This window comes from Lontra canadensis, unplaced genomic scaffold, assembly GCF_010015895.1.
Source record: "Lontra canadensis isolate GAN:19392208 unplaced genomic scaffold, GSC_riverotter_1.0 scaffold23, whole genome shotgun sequence".
Classification (NCBI taxonomy): Eukaryota; Metazoa; Chordata; class Mammalia; order Carnivora; family Mustelidae; genus Lontra; species Lontra canadensis.
In genome coordinates this window covers 5,089,006-5,101,709 of record NW_022631017.1, presented here as the reverse complement: position 1 = coordinate 5,101,709, position 12,704 = coordinate 5,089,006, and the positions used below count along the sequence as shown (strand labels likewise).

General features: G+C 55.6%; 1 protein-coding gene across 1 annotated transcript in view; it reads left to right on the top strand.

Annotated features, from left to right (window-relative positions):
• VEGFA (vascular endothelial growth factor A) overlaps positions 1 to 10,959 on the top strand; it is a 70,320-nt gene extending 59,361 nt beyond the window's left edge. Inside the window, exons 6-11 of the mRNA XM_032861948.1 lie at positions 2,252 to 2,448; positions 3,275 to 3,351; positions 3,671 to 3,700; positions 5,613 to 5,684; positions 6,826 to 6,957; positions 8,988 to 10,959. Coding sequence (XP_032717839.1) covers positions 2,252 to 2,448; positions 3,275 to 3,351; positions 3,671 to 3,700; positions 5,613 to 5,684; positions 6,826 to 6,957; positions 8,988 to 9,009 — 530 coding nt within the window. The 3' untranslated portion in view covers positions 9,010 to 10,959. The remainder of the gene's footprint in view (positions 1 to 2,251; positions 2,449 to 3,274; positions 3,352 to 3,670; positions 3,701 to 5,612; positions 5,685 to 6,825; positions 6,958 to 8,987) is intronic.
• The last annotated feature ends 1,745 nt before the right edge of the window (positions 10,960 to 12,704 follow it).

Genomic DNA, 12,704 nt, shown 5'->3' with positions numbered 1-12,704 from the left:
TGGGGGTGGTGGCTGGGGTCCGAAGGGGATGGGGTCCGAAGTTGCTCCCTCGACCTCTCTCCTGTGGCCCTTGAGGATTCCAGGGAGCTTTTCCAAGGAATCCCTAGTCTGTGACTTTTTACCCTCAGCTACCAGCTGCCACAGTCCAGAGCAGACCTTCCTGCTCTCTTCTTGTCCTGGTTGGGGTCACAAAGCCTGGGCCATCTCTGTTCTCAACCATGACGAAGTGTCAGGTCAAGATTTCTTTCTTCCTTTTTTTTTTTTAAGATTTTATTAACTTATTTGACAGAGATCACAAGTAGGCAGAGAGGCAGACAGAGAGGGCGGGGGAAGCAGGCTCCCCGCCCAGCAGAGAGCCCGATGCGGGGGGCTCCATCCCAGGACCCTGGGATCATGACCTGAGCCAAAGGCAGAGGCTTAACCCACTGAGCCTCCCAGGCACGCCTAGGTCAGGATTTCTTGATTAGTCCTCTTCTTCGATAGGGGCTTGGCTTAGAAAAGGGCTACTTCAGATCCCCGATCTCGTCTGTACTCTTTCTGATGGTGCTTGACCTTAACCCTTTCGAGGCTGGAGGAGAATTCTGTGTCTGTTGTCTGCAGAGGGGTAGTAAATCTCAGACAGGGCCAGGGACTGGCTGGGAGCCCCTTCCTCCTCCCTTGCTATTTGCACACCTGTGGCCCTCCCCTCCCTGCCCCTCAGCTCCCCCAGTTCTCAACCTCCCTATTATATAGATAACACTCAGGTTCATCTTCCTTTACCCTCTGAAGGGAAGAGGAGGCTCAGCCACAGTCCCTGGGGAAAGGCAGGCCAGGGGGTTGCGCTTCAGATGACTTGGGGGTGAGGTTCCAAGCCTTGTGTTATCTGGGCTGAGAAAGAGCACCTGTTCTCAGAGCTGGAAATGGGATACAAAACCCCACATTTTCAGTCTCAGTTTCAGTGTCTTTGAGGATCTGCCCAGCCCACTTATACAGATGAGCAGTCTGAGGGCCAGAGAGGGGAGGGACTGGCCCAAGGTTACACACCAAGTCATGGCTAGTGCCTGGACTTCTTCACAGCCTGGATGCCACTTCTTCCTCCCGTGCAGAGGGGAAGCGGGGCGGGGAAGCATTTCAGGGAGAGGATTACTTTGTGGTAGTAGGGTGTGTGTGTGTGTGTGTGTGTATGTGTGTGTGATGGAGAGTGACAGGCTGGGCCACAACTGGGAACCATCATTCCAGGTCCTGAGTATATCTGTTCTCCAGGGCCCCGCCCCTGTGGCCTAGAATTACCCCTTCATGCTCCAGTGCACCACAGGCTCCATGGCCAGCCTGGGAAGCTGTCTTTACCCTGCTCTCCCTCCAGATCAGCTTCTAGAAGTGCTCTGCGGCTGCAACGGCAGCACCGTGTTTTCCATGATGCAAGCAGTTTGCCCTCTGGGGCGGGCAGGGTTATCGGGGTGGCTGGGCCTGCAGAGTGCCCACCCGCTGCCACCTGCTGATTCCAGGCAGGCCCGGCCCCTGTGCTGATGCTCACTGCCTCCCCAGCCCGTGTCTGGGGAGGGGTCTGGCAGGTGGCAAAGTGCTCCCCCGACCATGCTTCCACATAATTTGTCCTGGGAAGGCTTTGATCAGAGCTGTTCAGAAGTGTGGGCCTGGGGCAAGTTCCTCAGCCCCTCGGAACCTCCAGGTCCCCCTTTGTAAAATGGGGTTCCTACTGGAACCTCATACTATTGGCCATGAAAACCAGGGATGACAGCACACAATGCCCACCTTATGATAAGTCCTTCTTGTTCAGCGGTTGTTGGCATGGTGGTTCATGTGGCAGAAATTGTAGGGAAATGGGGAGTAGGTTTGCCAAGCTGGCTCTTCCTCCTTTCATGGAAAACTTAGATCACCCCTCTCCCCCAACCCCGACAAGTATACTTGTCCTCAGACTGTGCCCTGGCGTCAAGGTTGACCCACGAATTGGCTCGGTGGTCATGGCGAGGCAGTGGGTCAGATATGGCAGACCATCTTCCTCAGGACCCGACAGCCTCGTGTGATCACTTTGGAATAGAACCAGACCTTCATCAGTGCCCACGGGGGAAAGCTTAGGGAAGGATGTCAAGCACACAACTGGAGGGACTTCAGCTAGACTTTGGGAAGGGCTGGTACCCCAGTAGGGGGTACCTTGTAGGAACCCCATGGGGTTGCCTCTGAAGCTCGGGGGAGATAGGGGCCGGCCATCTCCCGTGTGACCAGCGGGGCTCATGTGTCACCCCATCCCATGCAGTGGTGAAGTTCATGGATGTCTACCAGCGCAGCTACTGCCGTCCCATTGAGACCCTGGTGGACATCTTCCAGGAGTACCCCGACGAGATCGAGTACATCTTCAAGCCATCCTGTGTGCCCCTGATGCGGTGTGGGGGCTGTTGTAATGATGAGGGCCTGGAGTGCGTGCCCACTGAGGAGTTCAACATCACCATGCAGGTGGGCATCTGTGGGGAGTGGGGGTGGGGGCGGGACAGGGGGCGGGGGCAGCAGGGGTTAGACTTTGGAACAGGTGCTCCCCGGCCTTTTCCTGGGCAGCTCTTAAGAGGAGAGCCAGACTTGCCTTGCTCAGCGCCTGTCCCTAAGTCAGTTACGGCAAGGTGTGGGGGGTCTTGCCCCTTTGGGGGAAAAGATGCCTGCATTTTCTGGTTTGGGGTTCCCCACAAGTCCCTGCTGCCTCCTCCTCCCCCCGACCTTTGCCCCTGGGCTCAGGAGGGGCTCATACCTGTGACAGGTGCCCCTCTCCTCTTCTCTTGGAAGAAGAGGGCACCTCCTCCTTGGGGGCTCTGTTTGGGGTGCTGGATGAGCCTGGCACATGGAGAGTGTTCAAAGGACATCGTTTGCTGCTGCCCAGTGACAGGGCACATCTCAGGCCGGACAGGGTGGGAGGGAGCTCTGAGACCCCAGGGAAGGTAGCTCTTGGGTAGCAACTAGGGGTCAGGGTGAGGTCTAGAGGGGCTAACAGGAGGGGAGGGGAGGGGACCAGCAAGAACCCAGGACTCAAATTCCCAGCCTGGCCAACCCGTGCAGCCACGCCTGCCCCCAGGAAGAGCGGGGGCTCCTTGAGGTCAGCAGGGTCTGGGGAGTCAGGGGAGTGGGGGTGGGCCTGAGGCTCTTTCTGGTAGAGCCCCAGGTCCCTCCTCCCTCTGCCCCCACCCCTGCTCTGTAGAACCCCTGGTGCTAAGTGGCAAGAGCCACGGGGTGTCCCATCTGGGTATGGCTGGCTGGGTCACTGACCTCTGTGATCTGCTTCCTTTCCCTCTAGATTATGCGGATCAAACCTCATCAAGGCCAGCACATAGGGGAGATGAGTTTCCTACAGCACAGCAAATGTGAATGCAGGTGAGGACAGAGGCACGGATTTGCTCGTTCAGCAGACAGTGGGAGGGCTAAGCATGTTACACTTGCTAGCCATTTCTCTCTTGGAACTGTGGAACCTTGGGCATTTTAATTTTACTTCATGGTGCCTCAGTTTCTACATCTGTCAAATGGGTACAACCATAGGATGTCTCTCATAATGTTGTTGGAAGGTTTGAGTTATTTTATGTAAAGGGATTAAAACTGCATTGATGTGTCATAAATAATATGTTACTACCTTTGTCAGCATCACCGTCTGAATCCCTCTCTGTTTTGTTCTTTTCTTTTTCTCTGCCCACTGCAGACCAAAGAAAGATAGAGCAAGGCAAGAAAAGTAAGTGGACATGACTTTAGCTCCTCTCCCTCTCCTTGGCCGGTTATCTTGGTTGGGGCTCTTGGCTTCCTCTCTCAGGGGGTCTGATGGCTTCACCGGGTCAGGGAGTTGGCCTCACCGAAGACTTGTGGTGGCAGGAGGGGGTTGGAGCAAACTCGAGGATTATAGCTCTAGGATTAGGGGCAAAACCCCAGTCTGGAGCCTGGAGCTTCCTGTAGGAGAGACCACACATTCCAGGTCTCCAGGTCCTTCCTGGCTGGGACTTGCAGTTTTGGTGTGCTGGGGGGCTGTGTGGACATGGCCTCCCCGGCCTGCTCTAGTCTCCCATCATGCACAGTGGGGAGAGGGAGCGGGTAGCAAAGAGGCCAGCTTCTGTGTGTCAGAGGGGACGGCCTCTCACAGTGGTTGCTCCGGTGGTGTGATTGGACTTGGGGGCCGGCTGATATGTTTTCTGGGTGATGCCCTGTAGGAGGAGGGTGGGTCAGAGCCACTCAGCCCTCCCTGGCCAGGGAGAAATGAGTTGACAGTTGGTCATTTTCTGAGGCTTCTAGTTGTTCCGTGTGGAGGGCTGGGTCAGGATGGAGCAGGGGGGCACAGTCTGGGGGCAGTGGGCCTTTGAGACCTGGTGAGGTCTAGGGACTAGCCTGCAGGGAAAGAGAATGAGAGAGAGCAACTGTGCCCTTTCCTCCCCTCCCTCACCATCCCGTCTGCCCCCAAAGCTCTGGGGACTCCGAAACTCTGGGGCCTCAACCCCTTCCCTCTTCCCTGAGTCCCCAACTTCCAGGATTGCTGTTGCTCCCAGAGCAGCGATTTGGGAGACTAGGCTTAGAGAGAGAGAGAGAGAGAGAGAGAGAGAGAGAATGTGTATTTGTGTGTGTAGACCTCCTGCCTTCCCAGTGCTTTCTCCTAGGGGAGCTGTTTTGCCCCTCTCCTCAGTCCCTTCCTCCTCATTTCTTCCCCCATGGCAGACACTCTGGGCACCCTCTGGCCTGGCAGGTGTGGAGAGTGCTGGTTCCCTTGAGGGGAACAGGCTTCAGCCTGCCCCCCCTTGCCTATTTCCCAAATGTCTGCTTTGCCCACAGGGAGAGTGGGGGGCTCGCATGGGCTCGGAAGAGAGTCTGGTGAGATGGTGTAGCAGGCTTTGACAGGCTGGGGAGAGGACTTCCTGCCAAGTAACGCCCAGGCCCCTCCTCCCGTGCCTTCCTAACTCCCACCCCACCCTACCGCCTGCCTGGGGCTCTGAGGACACCCATCTCTGCCTCTCGGCCCAGGATATAGCTGGGCAGGCTGGCGCCTTTCACGTGCCGCCCCTGGGTCTGTGCCAGCTCCCAGGGTAGCTGCTCTCCCACACCAGGATCTGTGGAGGCAGGGCCCTCAGGGACCCCTTTGCTAGTGCACTTGGAAATGAAGGCAGAAGGTGCCTGGAGCACAGCCTGGGCCCTGACTCCTACCCCCATCAAATCAGGTCTCTCCAAACTCTGGCCTACATTTTATAGCCGCCGCCGCCCCACCGCCCGACCTTCAGGGTCAAACCTGCCCAGGGTTGCTGGCCCCAGAGCCTGCCGACAGGTCCTTGCCTGGGACCAGGAGCTGCCACGAGTATGCAGGCCTTTGAGTCCTGTGTCCTCCACCCAGCCTCTGCTCCCAGCACAGAGCATTGCTGGAGGCTGGACGGGTCTCCCCAGGGAGGCCAAAGGGAGAAGAAGGAGCCATTGCATGCCAGCTGCCCCAGCCTGCGTGTGCGTGTGTGTGTGCGCGCGCGCGCATGTGCAGGCCCTTTCCTGGAGCCCGCTGGCCTCCCGATGCCTTGTTCCAGGGAGTGCGTCCCGAACCCTGCCCTCCTTGTTGCTTCTTTTCCTTTCCCCTTCCTCCTTGCTCTCTCTTTGTCTGTCTCTGTTTTTTTATTTTCCAGAAAATCAATTCGAGGAAAGGGAAAGGGGCAAAAAAGAAAGCGCAAGAAATCCCGGTATAAACCCTGGAGCGTGTACGTGGTACCTCCGCTGTCTCAATGCCTGGAGCCTCCCTGGCCCCCAGTCAGACTCCTGCCGGCGGGACCCCTAACCCTGCTCCCCCGGCCCCCCCCCCAGCTCTCCTCCGCCTCTCCCCGCAGTGGCTCTCTCTCACTCTCACTCCACTAATTGGCACCAGTGGCTAGACTCGGTGGTGGCGTGGCTGGCTGGTCCAGGGTTGGGATGGGTGGGCAGGCGGGCAGAGTGGACCCAGAGGATTCGGGTGGGGGGGGGACTCTGGCTTGGCTGGGCACCGCCTTTCCCTCACCCACTGGGCACTGGTGGCGGGCCCATTTGGCATGGGTGCCAGGCACTGGTGCCTTCTCACTCAACTGGTTTCCACTGCTCTGGGCTTGTGCACTTGTCTGGAAGCTGAGGGTGGTGGGGTGGGCAGATGTGGCATGAGGAAGGGGCGCGAATGACACGAGGCAGCCTGTCGTCAGCTGAAGGAGAGGCCGGGTGGGGTCAGGCACTGCGCGGCAGCCCATCCTCGTGGACCTGGGGCTTCCGGAGGGAAGCCCTGTAACTCGGCCAACCCACGGCACCCACGGGAACCTCCCTATAGGTTTGGAGGCTCTTCCTCTGGGTTGGAGGCTGTGGTGGGCCCTTCGGCCACTGGTGGCCTGGCTGTGGATGCTGCCTCTGGGCTTGGCCTGCCATGGTGCCCTCCTTCAGCCTGCCTTTGGTGGAGGGGCCCGGGCCTGAGCCCTGGCACGGGGGAAGGTGGCCCGGATTGCTGTCCCCAGCAGGTGAAGAGTCAAGGTGTGCTCTTTCTGGGGTGGTAGCTGTTGGGGCCTTGCGGCCCAAGACTTGTATTTGTCCCCAGGGGATAGTACCCCCCTTACGGGGGCCCTCTCCTTGCACTCTGCCCATCTGTGCCTGCCTCTTCCTGCAGGCAGGCTTCCTAGCCAGTGCTGCCTCTTTCCGCCGCTCTCTCCGTCTTCCGCTGCAGCCCTTGGATCCTTCCAGGGCATGGAAGGGCAGGGGGACCAGTGAGCTGAGGGGGGTGTGGTGCAGCTGCGGACTGTTAGGGGGTGTTGCATGGTTTTTTGTTTTTTTTTTCTCTCTCTCTGCTGACGCTCTAGCTTAGATGTCTTTCCTTTTGCCTTTTTGCAGTCCCTGTGGGCCTTGCTCAGAGCGGAGAAAGCATTTGTTTGTACAAGATCCGCAGACGTGTAAATGTTCCTGCAAAAACACAGACTCACGTTGCAAGGCGAGGCAGCTTGAGTTAAACGAACGTACTTGCAGGTTGGTTCCCAGAGGGCAAGGGAGTCAGAGAGGGGCTTCACACGGAGATGGGGAGAGAGAGAGAGAGAGAGAGAGAGAGCTGGCGCGCACGCGCACCCAAGAGGGGCCAGCTGCTTGCTCGGCTTCTAGCTGCCTGCCTGGTGACTGACTGCTGCCTTCTGTGCTCGAGAGGCCCCTGCGGGGGGTGGCAGGCGCTGGCCTGGCCTGGTGGGGCCTGTTCAAACGTTGCCCTGGTTGCCTGAGGGGGTAGCCTGGTGTGGCTTCATGTGACGGTGTGGACGCGGGCTAAGTGTTGTGTCCTGTGGTCCCGCGGTGTCCTGTGGTGGCTGTTGGTCCTGATGTGGTTACTACTACCTTGCTACTAATACGGAGGGCCCTTCTTGCTCTGAGGGGGTGCTGCCATCTACAAATTGCAAAGGCTCTTGGGGGCCTAGCCACCACCCTCTGAAGTCTGTACTGCTGGGCTTCTCATCCCCTCAGTGTCTTTCACGGGGCAGGGGGCAAGGCCCTCTGAAACTGGGATCCTAGGAGAGTTAACCTGTAATACGTTCTTGTCATGATGATAACCCCAAACAGCCCACATTAGTTTCACATGCCTCCAGGATGGGCGGGTCGGGAGCACCCCACGGGAGGGCCTGGCTTTTGTTCACCCGGGTGACCTTCCAGGCATCTGTAGCTCTGTCCTTGGACCACAGTGGGGACCTAGAAAGTGTCAAGCATGTAAGCGAATACATGGCTGAGTTCAGGGGGTAAGGTCAGGAGCACAGAGCTGTGACAGGTTGGCTGGCAATCTTTCGAAGTCTTTGGTGGTGTTTATACCAGTCAGGCTGTTGCTCCAAGGCCAGGAGCCCTCTGGGCCAGCCTGAGTGTCACTCAGGGGGGCTTCTGTGGGGATGCCCGCGCAGGGTTGGGGTCCCCCCCAGCCATTCCAGTTGCTCCATTAACAAAGTCTTTGAAATGTGGCTGCCTTCCCCACCCCCTATGTTCCTGTGGCTGTGGATGTTCATGGGGTACCGGGGATGAGGCCCTGGGGCTTTGGTGCAGCCTTCTGTCTGTCTCGGGGGTACATAAAGACAGGAAGTAAAAGTGAGCGCTAGCCTTGGGGCTCTGCCTAACTCTAGGGCCCAGTGAGGGGTCTCCACATGCCCTAGGGGCTTTGGGGAAAGTGAGGGCTTTATCATTTTAGGGTTTCTGTGGGGATTATTCTGCAGAGAGACTGTCTGGGATGGGGTGTGGGAAGTGACCTGGGGCTAATGGAAGTTATGCTAACCTCCAGTGACTTCCCCCATACGTGGGAGTTTCAGGACCCCAACTTGGGGCTTAGGATGCCATTACCGGGTTCTGAGAAGGGCAGGGACTGCTCCAACCTCTCATAGTGGAGAAGGGCAAAGGCGATCAGTGCCAGGGGTAGGGGCCTGACACAAAAGCTCTCGGCATCCCCTCTGGGTGGACAGGAGCAGTGCAGGAAATGATCACGTCTTCCCCAGTGTCAGTCACACAGCAACCTGGTACCTGGCGCCCGCTGTGGCCAGCGTTCTGAAGAAATGAGGACCAGAGGGAGGACATGGTGAAGGGAGATGTGTCCCTCAGCACCTTGCCGGCATCCCCTCCCTTTCAGCTGGCCCTAGCCCCTGGTCAGGGTGCTCTCCCCACTGTCTCCCGCCAGCCAGCCCCACAGAGGCAGAGTCGAAGCACATCTCTCTGTGGGCACTCTTCGCTGACTAACTCAGTCTAACTCTGGTCACCATCAGCTCTTAAATGTCAAGGAGGGACTTTTGAGTGTGGATTCATTTGTCGCCTCTGATGACATGTCCCTGTGTCCTTGTCCTGTCTCAACTAGACTGTAAGCTCTAGAGGGCAGAGGGGTGCCCTGGACGCAGGGGCTGGCTTTCCCTTCACGCTGGGCTCCTCGAGGCAGCACCGTGCTTTGGCCGGGGACTCGGGGCTCCCAGGATGGGGAGGCTGCCTGCCTCACCACTGCATCCCCACGGCCGGCCCTGACCCCAGCCTCTGTTTCCCATCTCCCGCAGATGTGACAAGCCCAGGCGGTGAGCCGGGCTGGAAGGAGCCTCCCTCAGGGTTTCGGGAACCAGACCTCTCACCGGGAAAGCCTGATTCAGAACGCTACAGAAACCACGCCGCCACCACCACCACACCAACCATCGCCGTCACCAGAACAACCCTCAATCCAGAAACCTGACATGAAGGAAGAGGAGACTCTGCGCAGAGCACTTTGGGTCCGGAGGGCGCGACTCCGGCAGAAGCATTCCCGGGCAGGTGACCAAGCACGGTCCCTCTTGGAATTGGATCGCCATTTTATTTTCTTGCTGCTAAATCACCGAGCCCGGAAGATTAGAGAGTTTTATTTCTGGGATTCCTGTAGACACACCTACCCACATACATACATTTATATATATATATAATATATACATATTATATATATATAAAAATAAATATATATATTTTATATATATAAAATATATATATTCTTTTTTTTTTTAAATTAACATTGCTAATGTTATTGGTGTCTTCACTGGATGTATTTGACTGCTGTGGACTTGAGTTGGGAGGAGAATGCCCCTACCCAGATCCCAACAGGGAAGAGGATGGGAGGGGAGACTCTGGCATGATCTTGCAGTCCTACTCTTAGGAAGGCCAGGGTCCCCTTCCCTGCCCGGGAACGTGCGTGGCCAGGGCACGGGGGCAAATTTGGCCTGCTTTTGGGAACACCGACAAACCCAGCCCTGGCCCCAAGCCTCTACCCCGAGTCAAATGGGCAGACAGCAGGTACAGGGATGAGGACACTGGTTCTGACCAGGAGTTTGGGGAGCCTCCGGACACTACTGTACTTTGGGGATCCTCTCCGCATGCTGCACAGGCATCTTGCCCCCAGGGGCACTGCCTGGAAGATTCAGGAGACTGGGCAACCTTCACCGGCTCTTCGCTCGCTCCCTAGAGGCCCAGGGCACTGCACGCAGAAGTCTTGGCGAAAAGAAGAGAGACATTGGTGGGGGAAGGGCCGCTTGGCGGCAGCTTGTCCTCCAAAGGAGGGGACTCCTGCCTTGGCCTTCTCCTAGTTCACCTTCCCCGGTGCAGCCCCGGAGGGCCTGATGTCCTCAGACCATTGAAACCACTAGTTCTGTCCCCCCAGGAGACCTGGCTGTGTGTGTGTGAGTGGTTCACCCCTCCCCTGTCCCCAGACCCCACCCTTCCCGCGGCACAGAGAGACAGGGCAGGATCCACGTGCCCACCACGGAGGCAGAGAACGTGTTTTATATACGGTACTTATTTAATATTCCTTTTTAATTAGAAATTAAAACAGTTAATTTAATTAAAGAGTAGGGTTTTTTTCAGTATTCTTGGTTAATATTTAATTTCAACTATTTATGAGATGTATTCTCTCTCTTGCTCTCTCTTGCTTATTTGTACTGGTCTTTGTGTTTTAAGATTCATGTTTCCAATCTCTAGCTCCCCGATCGGTGACAGTCACTAGCTTGTCCTGAACAGATATTTAATTTTGCTAACACTCAGCTCTGCCCTCCCCTTTCCCTTGGCTCCCCACCACACATTCCTTTGAAATAAGGTTTCAATATACATCTACATACTATATATATATTTGGCAACTTGCGTTTGTGTGTGTGTGTGTGTGTGTATATATATATATATATATATATATATGTTTATGTATATATGTGATTCTGATAAAATAGACATTGCTATTCTGTTTTTTATATGTAAAAACAAAACAAGAAAAAATAGAGAATTCTACATACTAAATCTCTCTCCTTTTTTAATTTTAATATTTGTTATCATTTATTTATTGGTGCTACTGTTTATCCGTAATAATTGTGGGGGAAAAAGATATTAACATCACATCTTTGTCTCTAGTACAGTTTTTCGAGATATTCCGTAGTACATATTTATTTTTAAACAACAACAAAGAAATACAGATATATCTTAAAAAAAGCATTTTGTATTAAAGAATTTAATTCTGATCTCAAAGCTCCTCCTGGTTTCTCCTTCTCCATTGGGTCCTTGTTCCAGACTCCCTCCTGCCCCCTTTCCCTCCTCCCTTGGGGAAAATGGCATTTGTCTTAGGTCTGGGAAAGGGGTCCCAGGGTTGCAGGTGATGGGGTGGCCCACCTTCTTGTGCTGGGGGTTACAGCACTTACATTCTGGCTGAGCAGGTGCCGTCCCGTCCACTTTCTGCCATGATGTGCAGGGAGGGGGCTCTGCAATGGGGGAGGGAGAAACAGCACCCTAGAGAAGAGCCAGGGCCTGCAGTGAGCAGTGCTGCCTTCAGGAACTGCGTGATCCAGGCCTAGTCCCTGGGTGGAGGAAGAGACTGGCCATGTGTCTGAGCTTGCTGCCTGCGGTACAGGAGAGGGCCAAGGTTGGCTATGGGGCCTTGGCTGCAACAGGCTGGGGGTGGCAAGGGGTGCTCACGGGCACCCTGTGACCCTAGGGTGTAATTAAATTTTACAGAGTGGGTCCTGGAGTTCCTTGAGCCCTTGGAAGATAGACCCGCAGCTCTGGTGGCCCCTGAGAGGACTCCCCGCCCTGCCTTGTAGAGGGCCTGCCCTCCTGTGGTCCTGGCGAGGGTAGACACTGTCTAGGTCTTTGGCATTTATAAGCAAAGCTTCCAAATCTACTTCCTCTTGACTCTCTTATTCCCTCAAACCATATTTATGGGGCTACGCTAGGGTAGAGGACTCCTTAAGGGTCTGGTGAGGGTGGGTGGCTGAGGAGTCACAGAAACTATAAATCCATGACTAGAAAGATACATAACATGTGAGGGGGCTACCTGTCCAGCTGGAGGTATTGGGGGTGGCAGAGTCTGGGGGTCCTCTCCTGACATTACCTCTCTGTAGCCCCTTGAAGAACAGGTAGGAGAAGATAGAACAGGGAGGGAAGGAGGGGAACGGTTGAAGCAGATATCCCAGGCAGAAGGCACAGTATGAGCAAAGGTGTGAATGGGGACTCTGGGGCAGGGGTGAGGTGTGGAGGCAGGGGAGAGGCAGGGCTGGCTCGCAGTGAGCTTGCAATGCCATGCCAGGAGCCTCTGGCCTGTCAGGGATGAGCAGCAATTGAGGGGTTTTCGAAGGAGTACCCCAGCATTGTGGCAGGCAGGAGGGAGGGAGGCCAAAAGGAGACTGTGGCCTCCCTCCAAGGGGAGGTGCTGAGGGGGTGGTGGCGACTTCTGCCTCCCCTGGCTACACCATGAGGAAGATGGGAGGCTAGGTCTCTGCCTTACAGAGCTTTCCATTGGTTAACTCAGAATCTACACCACAGCCCTGTGCAGTAGGGGCTCTCGTCATCCTAAGTGGGTATTTGCTGGAGCCTCTGAACTGGCCCCCTAATTTTTTCAGCCTCACCCCCTTTAAGTTGGTTCTCACACCACAGCCAGAGTGAGCCTGGGAAACTGTGAGCCAAATCATGTCACCATTTGGCTCAAAACTCTGCAGAGACTCTATTTCACTCATAGAAAAAAATAAAAGTCCTTATGATGGCCTGAAAAGGCCCTGTACCATCTGGGCAGCCTTTATTTCCCTGATTCTATGACTTCTGAACCCCCTTGGCCACTCAGCAACAGCTACTGTGGCCTCTCTGTTCCTCAGACTATGGGCACTCTCCCACCTCAGGGCCTTTGAACTAACTGTCCCCACTTCCCAGAGCACTCTTCTCCAATCCTGGCAACCTGGATTGTTACCTTCTCAGGGAGGCCACCTTGACCACTTCATTTACAA